This window comes from Neovison vison, chromosome 3, assembly GCF_020171115.1.
Source record: "Neovison vison isolate M4711 chromosome 3, ASM_NN_V1, whole genome shotgun sequence".
NCBI lineage: Eukaryota > Metazoa > Chordata > Mammalia > Carnivora > Mustelidae > Neogale > Neogale vison.
The window spans coordinates 54,331,097-54,345,412 of NC_058093.1; the positions used below are offsets into that span (position 1 = coordinate 54,331,097).

Here is a 14,316-nt window from a genome sequence, read left to right on the forward strand (position 1 = left end):
CTCTCACATGATTTAGGGTATGTTGCCATTCCAAGGTTTCTCCCAGAATCTCTGGGTCAGTCTTTTAATGGGGCTTATCTCCCAGATTCCTGCTTAATCAAACTGCCTGGAGGAGAGCTGGTCTGAGAAGATTTGGAGCACAAACACCTCTTTTCTTAAAGCACATTGCTACTTACCACCCCTGTTTTATTCTAGCTGCTTTTCTCTTCTTTATTTGCCATCAGCCAACATATTCTAGGGAAGGTAGAGTGCAGATGTGTTTTTGAGACTCAAAACCATATGAAGCCATATGAGTCTCTCTCTTGTCATAATTATAAGTACGGCCTTAGGCTGTGTTTACTGCCTCTAAAATAAACTTGGTACTTAGCTTCTCAGTTGCAACACTTCCCAGCTTTTATGGGGGAAAATATAAACAGAAATAAAATGTTGTTTTAAATGTGGTGTCAGAAATTAAATAAATTACCCTCAATAGTGCTGTATCTTTAAAAAAATTTTTTTTGGAACAACTCTTCAGGAAAGCATCCACAACAAAACCATGGTAAAAAACCCAGAAACTTTCAGAGTGCGGTAACTGGTGATAGCTCACCCTATTCTAACTGATAAGTCTGTTTCTTTATTTTTTTCTCCTGTTATATATTGTCTGTGTGGTGTAGTTGTATAACATGTAGTCTGTGGGCAGGCTGTGGAGGTGCGGTTCCCAGCTCTTTCGTATCCGAGCTGCATTAATCACCGGCCAATTACTTGGCTTTTGTCTCAGTTACTTCTTCTGTAAAATGGAGATCACAGTAGTACTCAACTCATGGGGTTATTATGAGGATTAAATGAGTAGAAAAAAGTAAAAGGTTTATAACAGTGCCTGGCATATAAATACTGGATACATATTGGCTTTTTTTTTTTAATGGAAGAATAATTGATGTATAGTATTGTATTAGTTTCAGGTGTATGACATAGTGATTCAGTATTTATATACACTACAAAATGGTCACCACAGTAAGTCTAATTACCATCTATCACCATACAAAGTTTTTAGAATATTATTGACTGTTTTCCCTGTGCCGTACATCGCATCCCTGTGTCTCCTTTATTTTATAACTGGAAGATCATACCTCTTAAACACTTCGTCTCTTTTTGCCTATCTCTCCTACACTCCTCCCCTCTGGCAACCATCAGGTCATTTTTGATCTTGGAGTTTTTTTCTGTTTTGTTTATTCATTTGTTTTGTTTTTTAGATTGATACAGTATTTGTCTTTATTTCACTTAGCGTGATATCCTCAAGGTTCGTCTATTTTGTCACAAATGGCAAGGTTTCATCCTTTTCTATGGCTGAGTAGATATAGGTACAATATACAGCTAAGTAATATATATATTTTTTATGTAAATAAATAAATAAATAACGGAGTGTCTCAAACACACACACAAACACTTACACATCTTACATCTTTGTTATCCATTCAACTGTTTTCATTTTCCTCAGATAAATACCCAGAAGTGGAAATGCTGGATCATATGGTATTTCTACTTTTTAATTATTTGAGGAACCTCCTTACTCTTTTTCCAATTTACACTCCCACCAGCTGTGTATGATGGTTCCCTTTTCTCCACATCTTTGCCAAGAGTTGTTCTTGTACTTAAAAAAAAAGTTATTTATTTATGTATTTATTTATTATTTATTTGTTTTAGAGGGAGTGGCTTAAAGGGAGAGGGAGAGAGCGAATCTTAAGCAGGCTCCAGGCTCAGTGTGGAGCCCGATGCAGGGCTTGGTCTCGCAACCCTGAGATCAGGACTGGAGCCGAAATCAAAAGTCAGAATTTAACTGCTGAAGCCACTCCAGCACCCCAACAGCTTTATTTATTTATTTTTTAAGAAAGGCTCCATGCCAGCGATGGAACCCAGTGTGAGGCTTGAACTCACAACCCTGAGATCAAGACCTGATCTGAAATCAATAGTCAAATGCTTAACCAACTGAGTTACAGAGGTGCCCCTTATATTTTTTGATACTAGCCATTCTTCTTTTTTTTTTTTAATTTTTAAAATTTGTCAGAGAGAGAGAGAGCGAGCACAAGCAGGGGGAGTGGCAGGCAGAACAGCCTGAGGAAGAAGCAGACTCCCTGCTGAGCAGGGAGCCTCATGTGGGACTCAGTCCCAGGACCCTAGGATCATGACTTGAGCTGAAAGCAGCCACTTAACCAACTGAGTCATCTAGGTGCCCCCATACTAGCCATACTGAGAAGTATCACATGATATCTCGTTGTGGTTTTGATTCACATTTCCCAGATGGTTAGCAATGTTGAGCATCTTTTTGTGTGCTTGTTGGCTCTCTACACATGTCTGCTTACTCTTTTTAAGTCAAGATTATTGAGGTAGAATTTGGGGTATGATTTACATTATGTGGTATAATTCATCCTTTATAATATACAGTTCTATCAGTTTTTGAAGCCACATACAGTCATATAACCAGCAACACAGTGAAGACACAGGACATTTCTATCCTCCTCAGAATTTCTCTCTTATTCTTTGTGGTCAGTGTTGCCCTCCCACTGTCCTCAGACCCTGACAGTCCTATCTGTTTCCTGACCCTATATGTTTGCTTTTACAGAATGTCATGTAAATGGAATCATGTCATAAATAGACTTTTCTGTCTTCCGTAAAGTCCCATGTAGTCAATGTTTTAGGTTTGCAGGCCATACCATCTCTCTCTCTCTCTCTTTTTAATATTTTATTTATTTATTTGACAGAGATCACAAGAAGGTAGAGAGGCAGGCAGAGAGATGGGGTGGGAAGCAGGCTCCCCGCTGAGCAGTGAGCCCGATGCAGAGCTGGATCCCAGGACCCTGGGATAATGACCTGAGCAGAAGGCAGAGGTTTTAACCCACTAAGCCACCCAGGTGCCCTGGCCATACCATATCTGTTACAACTTCTCTACTTTGCTATTACAGTCATGTGCTATCTACGAATGATTGGGTGTGGCTATGTTCCAATAAAATTTGTTTTATTAAAACAGACGGCAGCCAGATTTGGGTGGTAAACCATAATTTGCTGACCCCTAACTTAGCAGAGTGCATTTGAGATCCAGTAATGTTGTCAGGTCTTTCGTGGTTTGTTCTTTTCATTGCCAATTATTGTTCCATTGCATAAATACACCACAGTTTGTTTAGTCATTTACCAGTGATAAACAAGGCCACTGTAAATGTTTTTTGTGGGTGAGCACAGCTTTTGATTTCTCTTGAGTAATTATCTAGGAGAGGATTGCTGGACTGGATGATAAGTGTGGTTTACTTTTATAAGAAACTCAACTTTTCCAAAATGCCTGTATCATTTTGCATTTCTACCAGCAATATAAGAGAGTTCCAATTGTGTCGTATCTTCACCTGCACTTGGTGTTGTCCATTTTTTTTTTTTTTTCTGGTTAAGTTCAACCTGCTCTTAAAGACTGTGAAGAATCTTAGAAACTAGAATAAAGATGCTTACCTATGACCTAACTTAAATTGGAAATTCTTGAAGGCTTTTACACATGGAAATGGCATGATTTGGGTTTTAAAATGATGATCCCCCCCAACTGCAGTATGGAGACTGACTTGGAGGTAGGCATGGTGAAAATGTAAAGACCTGTGGGAAGATATCAGATTAGTAGAGGGAAAAGGGAACAGACTATGACTTGAAAAGGGACAGCGAAGATGAAGTGACTGGGCCTGAGATTTTTTTAGGACACGGAACAGATAGTACTCAGTGGAACTTAAGAAAGTGGCCCAAGCTGCTAGATCCAAAATGGTTCCTTCCCTGATGAACGCTGACAGGGAAAAATTTTCAATTTTGAGATACATGTGGGACATCCAAATGGAAATGCCAAATGGGTCGTTTGATGTCTGGATTCTGGAATAGGGGAACAAAACTGTAAGTCAGTGTGGTATAAGGTTATATGACCATGTGGAGGTGGAAGAAATTCTCTAGAAAGGCCCAGGAGGACCTAAGTGCTTAATGTTAAGGAGTAGAGAGGGACCTCTGTAGGAAACTAGGAGAGAGTGCTTAAGAGAGGCTGGAGAGAGAGAGAGCTCACTCAGCTCAGTTGTCTCTCAGATGCCGAGGTGAGTGAACAGAAAGTTGTGTGCTGAGGTGACAGCTAACATGAGGGACAAAATGTGCTGACTGGATTTCGCAGCAAAGTGGACATGAGTCAGTTTTGGTGGTGGTGGTGTGTATGTGAAAATGCAGATTAAAATGAATTGAGGAGTTGGTTGAGTGAGTAGGAGGTGAGGCAATAGAAAAAGCAAGGGTATACAGGACTTTCCAGAATTTTTAGGATGGTAAAAACATATGTGAAAGGCATTTTTTTATTCTTAAGGTGAGATGGGATAGAGTGTCGTGTGGGGGTGGAAGGATGAGAGAAGGGACAAAGGCAGGGAAACAGTGCAGGCCATGGAATGAGAAGCCCACAAGGCATGAGGGGTGCCCATCAGACCCAGTAAACTTGCTGAGGAAGAAATTCAGTTGAGTTTAATATTCATAGTTATGACCTGTTAGCAGAGTAGAACAGGGGCCTTTTAGTGTTACCAAGTTCTAATGACTTATATAATCATGATATAGTCCTTACATTTATTTCTTGAATATTTCTATAAAACTTACCAAGCAGAAAATGTCAGAATTTTTTTTTTTTTTTTTGGATGTGTGAAAATGCTCTGGCAGTTTAGTCACTTGTCAGTCTTATGTCCAAGTACTACCCATCTGTCATGGCCCAGTTGAATCCTCAAATGAAAGACCCTCCCTCCTTGACCAGAAGGGTCATAGCCTAGTACTTCTTTGCTTTACTCTGGCATTTTGTTCTTTCTACATACTTTTATATATATGAATATATATATATATATATATATATATATATATATATTCTTCTTCTTCTTCTTTTCCTCCTCCTCCTCTTTCTTTGATGATAGAAGGCAAAGCCCATGACAAAAAAATGTCATGTTCCCTCCAAACCTAGCAGTTAGATTTATTTAGTTCCCGGAAAATGTATGTAAGTATGAGTGTAAATGTGAACATGGGGAAATGGGAAATGGTTATTAGTAGATAATGCAAGGAGTTGTATAAAGGAGAATAAGATTTTTGTGGCGTGTGTCTGGATCATAAGCCTGAAAAATTATGGCACCTCATTATAATCTTTTGTTTTTATGAGACTTGGCAAAGTGGGATTTAAAAGTTCCCTTTTACCTGCCATTAAATGATTAAATTATTTAATAAGTAATACCAACAACTCTGTGGTGGTGCTTTACAGTTGACCATCTACACTCATCTCATTCGTCCATCAGACTGAGCACAACTCAGAGATGCAGAGCTAGAGGCATCACAGGGGTTTATCCCATGCTACAAAGGAAGAAACCAACGCCCAGAGAGATAATGTGTCAAAAGTCACATATTGGTAAAGAAGAGTGCTGAGCCCAAAGCCAGGAACCTCTGATCTGGGTATTTTTATTAGTGTCCTTTCTGGCTTCTAGATTTATTTTTATAGAAATCCAATAGGCCTGACAATAATTAAATTCAATTTTAAGGAACAACTTGGTTTATTTTATTTAAATGGATTAAAAAAATCACTTACCAGAACAATATCTTGTTTGGAGTTAAGATCACCTTTTCCTGAACAGTCTTTGGCCTTGTGGTTAAAGAGCTGCCTCTGTGGCTCCTACAGCAGAATGGGAAAAACACTGCCAGCATCACACTGATACTGAGGTTTAGAGGAAGGAAAACAGAACTTACATACCTGTGGATAACTAACTGTTAGAGCAGCTCTAGCCAGCACTGTTGACTATAGTGATTAAATCTAGTATTAGCATTTTACTCATCTGTTTTTCTGGGCATTTGATTCTGCTTTCTGGCAACTACTTTTTTTTAAGACCATTTTTTAGTAAGGACAATAACTTACATTCTAATGAAAGAAAAACTGGAAACAGGGAACACCATTATCCTTTAGGGGAGCTTAGCTGGCTTTATTTTATTGTTAAAGCCTTCAAATATTGAAATAGTGTATATAAATACATAAAATCTAGAATTTTATATTAAAACATTTAATGGGGAAGCCTCTGACTAAAATCCTTTAAAAAATTATTTGCATTGGCCATAGTTGATCATTTAAATACGACAGTAACTTTCATTAAATGGATTCTTTTTTGATTATACCGACCTAAGCTCATAGACCTTAAAGCTCTAGAATCTATTTTTGCCAGAAGTATTAAAGAACGAAGAACATACATTTTTAAGAAATTGCAGAAAGGCATAAAGTGCTTTTTGCCTCCTCCTTTCAACACTTTTAAATGTTATCTGAATGAATTACTGCTATGGGGTAAAACATTTCCTTCTGTTCTCCTATAAATTGTCTTTGACTAGGTATTTGGGAATTGCTGTACAGTGTGGGAAATAGTTGAACTTGGCTGTTTATGAAACCAAAACAAGCAGTTGAGATACTGAATCAGAAACCAGGTGTTCCCTGCCTAAATGGTTATGGCTTATTAAAACACAACAAAAGAGAAATACCGCCCCCTCCCCCCGCCCTCCAGATTGTAAGGACTTTTCTTTTCTACAGGGCAGTTAGTCCGGTGGCTCTATGTGGACTGTAGACTATGCTCTAGCTTTGGTTTTGCTTGTCTCCATTACACATCTCTTCTTTTGGCATACTGTCAGGTGTATTGCACTGGCATTCCCATGAAAAACTAAAAGCCGACTTTGGACTCTTAACACCAGGTGAGCTTGGCCTATGTCGAAGCAGCCGAGTGCGTCACAGAACCTGTTAACAGGGAGCCTCCTTCCAGAGAAGCTCAGCTACTGACCTTGCAAAACATGTCTGAATTCGACATCCTTGTCATTGGAGGAGGAGCAACAGGGTGCGGCTGCGCACTGGATGCCGTCACCAGAGGTGAGTCCCCACGTGGGTGGATGTTTTCCACCTGTTCCGCACCCTCGCCCCCAGTCAAACACGCGATGTGCGCTCTAGACTAGTAAAGTCACGTTTCTGGCACGTTGCCGGATTTTCCAGCCTTTGTGAAGCACCTTCATAGTTTCTTAATCTAGGCACTCGCACAATTTTAAAATTAAACATAGCTGGTATTTTACCCGTAAAATTTCTTTAAAAAGAAATTTCTTTAAAAAGAAAATTTAACTTCCTATGAATTCGTGAACTTGCTCCTTTTGCTTATTTCTTTCTAATATCCTAAAGTAAATGTCTTTTAATGAAATAAAAAATATGTATCCTATGGTCTGAAATCACATTTGTGTCAGGGAAGGGTAGAAAAGACTTATTAAAATGAGTTCATCTATTAAAATAACTCTTTTTTCCTGTATCTCTTAAAAGCATTTCTTCCAGTGAGATATGAACTTCAGTTTAGGGGACTCGAGTTTATTGTGAATTCATGACGGAAAAGACAGTTGCTAACCTGTAGTTCTGTCTCAGGTACCCAATTAGTCAGCATTGGGAAAGGCATGTTGAGAAGTTCTTTAAAAATGGAAACATGACACGTAAAGAAAGACATTCTAGTAGGAGCACCAGTGCTTTTCCATGTGATATAGTTAATAAAATAATTTGATTTTTGCCTGTGGTTATTATTAGTGTGGAGTTTGGGATGAAGGAAATCTGGGTATCTATCTGTCTCAGCAGCTTTATTAGATGTGTTTATAGTTATGGACACATACACATGCACTCACTTAGGCGAATTCCTTAATTTCTGTAAGGTTCCTCATCCTTCCAATAAGTTAAAAATACCTTCTTTGAATGATTTTTGTGAGGATTAAATGTGAAATCATGAAGACGGCTTTTGTGTGCTTGTCACACAAAATAGAAGCTCAGTAAGTTGCAGATAGTATTTATAGCTATTATTATTATTATGATGATGATGATGATGATTAAGTAGGCTGCACATCCAATGTGAGCTGGAACTCATGCTCCTTAGATTTAAGAGTCACATGCTTTACCACCAAACCTACCAGGTTGTTTATAACTGCCATTATTAACATGAAGGCAAAATACTTTTATTTTTTTAATTATTATTTTTAAAGATTTTATTTATTTATTTTAGAGAGAGAGTGCTGGTGTGTGTGAGAGCCGGGTAGGGGGCGGTGGATGGGGGGCGGGGAGAAACACAGCCTGTGGAGCCCACATGGGGCTCCATCCCATGACTGTGAGATCATGATCCCTAGATCAGGACCTGAGATCACAACCTGAATCGAAAACAACAGCCGGATGCTTAACCAGCTGAGCCACCCAGGTACTCCTAAGGCAAACACTTTGAGAACCAGTTGTCCTAGAGAAATAATCTTTGTGGTATCCTTGGATGCATCCAGTTGGGCTGGGCACTGCCGCGTGGATTTTGACTCTGGGTTGTTTTAGTTACTGTATAATGTTCCAGATTTCTTGTGGTGTCATACTCAGTGGTAATGATTTATTCCATGAAGCAATTCTTCTCACGTACCTGGTAGAATTTACTTTTCAGACATGAATAAATTTGGCAAGATTTAGGCACATGAACTACAAGCAGGAAAGTGCCGTGGATTTACTGTGATAGCATAGGATCTGCACTGAAGTTTTAACCCACCGAGACTTCACAGCTTAGGTCCTTTTTGTCACTTTTAAATAATGGTAAATTCAAATATAGGCTTGGAATTTATTGTGTTATCAGGCACGCCCCGATTTTCATAGAACTCCCTGTTTCCGTCCCTGGTTCATAATTTGTGCCACATTATCCTCGGACAAACTAAAGCAGCTGGAAAGAATGGTTGTAGTTACCTTGAGGTATTAGAACTCACCTTTCTCCCTTGGAGGCTTGGGAAGGACTGTGGAAAGGGAGGGCATGTTGGTAACATAACAGGTGGTCTTGTTAGAGGCTAGCGATTGTTCTCTTCCTTCCTGCATCCATCCATCCATCCTTCATTCCTTCCTTCCCTTCTTCCTTCCTTCCTTCCTTCCTTTCTTTCTTTCTTTCTTTCTTTCTTTCTTTCCTTCTCTCTGTCCTTCCTTCCTTTCTTCTTTCTTTCTTTTTCCCTCCCTCCCTCCTTCCCTCCTTTCCTTCCTTCCTTCTTTCCTTCTTTCCTTCCTTTCTTTCTTTCTTCCTTTCTCTCCTTCCCCTCTCTCTTCCTCCTCCTCTCTGTTCCTTCCATCCTTCCTTCCTTCCTTTCTTCCTAGAGGAACAATCTGAATATTTCTGTGGACTCAGAGGAAAAAGCCTATACAGGAGGAGAACCTTTATATGCCAAGAATAGGAGGCAACATGTGGAACAATGATAACAAAAATGTATCTTAGGTTTGGTAGGGAGATAAGGGACATCTCTCAGAGACAAAAACAAAGGGTAAAGATTCTAAGATGTAAAAAAGGGAGCCTCTGTGACCAAGAAGAACTGTTTTTACTCACACAAACACAAAGAGAGATGTTCTACTTATGGTGGGAGTAGGAGACTTCATGTAGAAAAGATTTAAAACTACCATGTGGGGAATGTGATAAGGAATAGGGGTCATTTGCTGTGGTTAGAAAATATAAATTTGTTTTCTATGCAGGATATGTGTGTGTGTGTGTGTGTGTGTGTGTGTGTGCGTCTCCCCGGTATTAGAGTAGAGACAGAGAAAATACACAGTAGGGTAGAAGGTGGAATGGAGAACTGACTAGATATCAGAGACAGAAAGAGAAAATGAGACAAGATTCTCTGAAGGCAGAGGGCATTGTTTAAATGGAAACCTAGAACTGGTAGGAAAGTTGAGGGGTGTTGGAGAGCCAGCTTCCTTCAAAGAATTAGGGTAGGTTGCGGGACTGAGTGTACTGATACCAAGGCGACCCCTATTCAGTGCCTTTTCTTCCTTGGAAAAATCTCACTTTCTAGATTTTTATCTTTTTCAAAGCTTAGACAAGATCATACTACGGTCATTACTTTATAGTGTATTACTTTCAAAAAATAATGTATTTCATCACGTCTGTGCTATTCATTTTTTTTAATGGCTAAAGAATTCATCCCAAGGATGTTCTTGTTAATGATTCTTTAGGTTTCAAGTTTTATTGTTTGTTTGTTTTTCCTATTTAAAGCAAAGCTGTGAGTCAAGTACTGATCCAGCTCTGAGAATAAGCAGATTAATAAGATGTGGGTTTTGTCCTCCAGGGGCTTCTAGTTTGTTAGTCCTTGCAGAAAAAGTGCAATTTTCCTTTGGGCAGTGGAGGTCGTTGGTAGTCACGAGGCATGAACCGGCGCATGAGCAGATGATCGCAGTCATGGTAGGATAGTGATGGACATGGTGGTGATGATGACTTTGGAAAGGTCAGAGGTTCCAGAGCTTGGCTGTTGACCAGGTTTTAAATTCTTTTAGTTAGTAACGATTGACTGAATGTCTTACATATGGAGCTTTATATCTACAGAATATCCCTTATAAGAGGGATGGATAAACCTTAGTTTGTATTTCTTTTATTTTGCTGGTAGCCCTTGAGGGGGTAGGATTTATAATTAAAATATATAGAGATCCTGAAGTTAATCTGTATTTATCCTTTTACTACAATTTCTGATCATATCAGTAGCCCTCTGAAGTGTGAAATAATCATGGGCATTTGGTTAATGAATTGTGCATTGTTGCTGTTCATTCATGGAATTTGCTCTTTTATTATATTTGATGCTTCACTTAACAACAAATTTTGCTTTCTCTGCATTTGATATGTTTTTACCAAATTATTCCTGATTGTATCCATTAATCTTTAGTCACATTTGACAAAAATAAATTACTGTGATCTTTTAAAGTTACCAGTAATAATTAGATTTTTCAGGACATCAAAGTTTTGGGGGAACCACTAGATGTTAAAGGGCTTGTATAGAAATGTTTGCACAAGCTTTTTGATGGAATACTATGCCCAAATGCAATTTTGGTAATGGATAAACAAAGACTGTAGAAGGCAGAGAAAAAGTCATGAAGGCTTCCTAATGAACATTTATTTGCATTCTTACCTTCTGCATTTTCTTGGGAATCCATTTTCATTTGGGAATATGATTTTATAAACATAATATGCACAATTCTCGTCACGTTCTTCTACAGGTTTCCAGGATCAATAGAAATCGCTTCTCTGTTTAACACTGGGTCCAGTCTCTGGGCAGGAGCCCAACCTTGAAGCGCTGTTGGAGGCACTCTGCCCCTAGGGAGAGCTGGAATGAGGAGAATCTGATAGATATAATCACCCCCTCAGGGTTCATCAAGAAGTTTTTTTCAGTTCTTTTTGTTCTTTTATGTGATTTTACTTGTATGTATTGAGGATCACCTAGGACATTTTTGGTTTAAAATCTGATTTATAAGTTTAACCTTTATGGCTTTTAATTCACATTCCGGAGAAGACTGTCTCTTGCAGGAGGGAAATGTTCATTGTAGTTCTCCTGGTCAAAAAAAGGTATATATACTTTTAGTTTATGAATGGTATGTGTCTGGTAGTTCCTCAATTCTCAGTTTCTGCGCATCTGACAGTATAGCCCAGTGATTAAGGACGTAGGTTGTGAAATTAAAATGAAGTGGGATCAGGTCTTGGCTTCATCACATACTAGATTTATTAGCTTCTACAAGTGGCTTAACCTTGTAGAGAGCCTCAAGGTTTTCAGGCATAAGTGAAAGAGAACAATGACACTTTTCTGTCTACGTAAAGGTTTTGTGAGAGGGAGGAAGTGTGTGTATTGTAGAAAAAGGGCAGAAGAGGGAGAGCCTGGGAAGATGGTGCATTCTGGGAATTATAGATCTGCACCTTCACCCCCTTCCACTTCCACCCCTTTACCATGATGACAGAAGAGAAAATCCCATGTTAGGACAGCAGACTTGCAAAGATGAAGTTTGCAGTTTTCTGAACTCTCATGGTTAGATCAGACTGCAAAGTCCTACTAAAATTTTTTGGAAATTTAATGCAATTTTAATTAATATACTGCTTTTCTTTGACAGGATTTGGGGGTGGTCCTTGAAAAATTATGCTAAAGTTTATCTGGAAAAATGAGTCTATGAGCTTTACTGGATAAATTCTGAAAAAGAATAATGATAGGGGCACATGGGTGATCTGCTCGTTGAGCGTCTGCCTTCTGCTCAGGTCGAGATCCCAGGGTCCTGGGATCAGCCTGCATCAGGCTTCCTGCTCAGCAGGGAATCTGCTTCTCCCTCTTTCTCTGCTGCTCCCCCTGCTTGTGGTCTCTCTCTTTCTCTTGGTCAAATAAGTAAATAAAATCTTTTAAAAAAGGAAGAATAATAATAGAAGATATAGAGATCTATCGGATATTAAAGTGTATTCTAAACTACTAAAAAATAGTTTGCTAAACAAATATAGAGAGATAAGTGGAACAAAAGAGCCTAGAAATAGACCTAGATACATAAAATTCAGACTATGGTAAAGGCAGCATTTCAAATCTGTCATTATTAGTTATTTAATAAGTGTGTTGGAGTATCTACTTCCCCAGGTTTTTATTTGTATTTGAATATATGTATGTTCTTACATGTACATAGATATACACATGTATATACACACCTACATACATTATGTGTATATATTCTGTTTGTCATATTCCAAGTGAACCAAGTACATAACCATAAAACACCATAAACCTATCAGAAGAAAGTATATGTGATTTTTTTAAAAAAGATTTTATTTATTTATTTGACAGAGAGAGAGAGATAACAAGTAGGCAGAGAGGCCGGCAGGGGGGGCATCTGCGTTCTCCGCTCAGCAGAAAGTCCGATGTGGGGCTCTATCCCAGGACCCTGCGATCATGACCAGAGCTGAAGGCAGAGGCTTAACCCACTGAGCCACCCAGGTGCCCCAGTATATGTGAATATTAAAAAAAAAATGGAGTAAGGTATTTTTAAGCAGGACAACAATAGAGCCATTTTCCTTTTGGAAAATTTTGCTACATCTCATTTCATAAAAATTAAAAGTTATCTACGGCAAAATAATAATAAACACATGTGAGACTGGGAAAGTATTTAGAACCTAGCAGACAGGGTTTGTTACATTGTTTTCAACTTTTCTATATTCTTTGCTTTAGTAAGTCTGTGATAAACAGTGCATAGCTGGATTCCTTTGTGTGTGTGTTTTTTTTTAAAGTTTATTGTTTATTTACATTATTTCTCCACTCAACATGGGGCTTGAACTCATGACCCCAATATCAGGAGCCGCATGCTCTTCTGTCTGAGCCAGCCGGGAGCCTCTGGACTTTTTTTGTTTTTTTTTTGGCTTGATAGATAAAATCTATCTTAACTTCCTTTTTTTTTTTAAGATTTTATTTTATTTATTTGACAGATAGGGATCGCAAGTAGGCAGGGAGGCAGGCAGAGAGAGGGGGAAGCAGGCTCCCTGCTGAGCAGAGAGCCCGATGTGGGGCTCGAACGATCCCAGGACTCTGGGATCATGACCTGAGCTGAAGGCAGAGGCCTCAACCCACTGAGCCACCCAGGCTCCCCTATCTTTACTTTTCAATTAAGTTTTTTATTTTGATTCTACTTAGAATCTCTCTTTAGGGGAATTTGATCCACTTAAAGATAGCTTCTATTTATTAAGCATAAAAAAAGAAGAATGGAGTTTGATCCATTTCCATTTGTTTGGATCCCATATGCATTTATTTTGTATTTTTTACTTTACGTCTTTTATTTTACTTCTTTTCCTTCCTTCCTTTCATTCATATGAGATCACTTTTGTATCACGGTTTCCATACCGTAAGCTCTATACATGGAGTCCTTTCCACCTTCGAGTCCCATCAGAAGCTTTTTCCAGAGTCAAACTGAGGCTCTTGACATGTGCTGATATTGGGCATCGAGCAGACCAATTGCTGAGCAAGCTAGCGGCGCTTTGGCTTAGGTGATGCTCTCTGTGTCTGTTTTCCTGTCTCCTAGATATGTCCCCACAGATAGTCCACAGCCCTGGACAGTGGTCAGCAGAAGCATCTCCCCCACCCCTTACACTGGCTAAAGCCCTTCGTCAGTTCCCAGCATTCAGGTGGTCAGTCTGGCTCCCTAACCTCTGCTTGCAAGGAAGACCAGGATTCCTCTTAACCTTTAGGGATTGGATTTTTGGTTGCCTTTGCCTGGTTTAGACCCAGGGCTCAGCAAGCAGAGGCTTTTGGCCTAACCACTCTGTTCTGAGTTTCTGCTACATTTCTGATCCAAAGTGTGTTTATTTTCAAATCAACCACCTTCCTCAAATATACACAGAGATGATTTTCTCTGTGTGTGCAGACGAAGAGGAGTTCAAAGCTGAACTCATAATGCCAAAATTTTACTTACAGCAATTTATAATAGCAAAAACCTGAGGTCTCGTTTAATAAATTGGGTACATTCAGTTATTGAAAAGAGGTTTA

General features: G+C 39.0%; 1 protein-coding gene across 3 annotated transcripts in view; it reads left to right on the forward strand.

Moving 5' to 3' along the window:
• GPD2 (glycerol-3-phosphate dehydrogenase 2) overlaps positions 1–14,316 on the forward strand; it is a 215,185-nt gene that overhangs the window by 124,226 nt on the left and 76,643 nt on the right. For all 3 annotated transcript variants that reach the window (XM_044242094.1, XM_044242093.1, XM_044242092.1), the window contains exon 3: positions 6,724–6,895. In XM_044242094.1, coding sequence (XP_044098029.1) covers positions 6,724–6,895 — 172 coding nt within the window. The remainder of the gene's footprint in view (positions 1–6,723; positions 6,896–14,316) is intronic.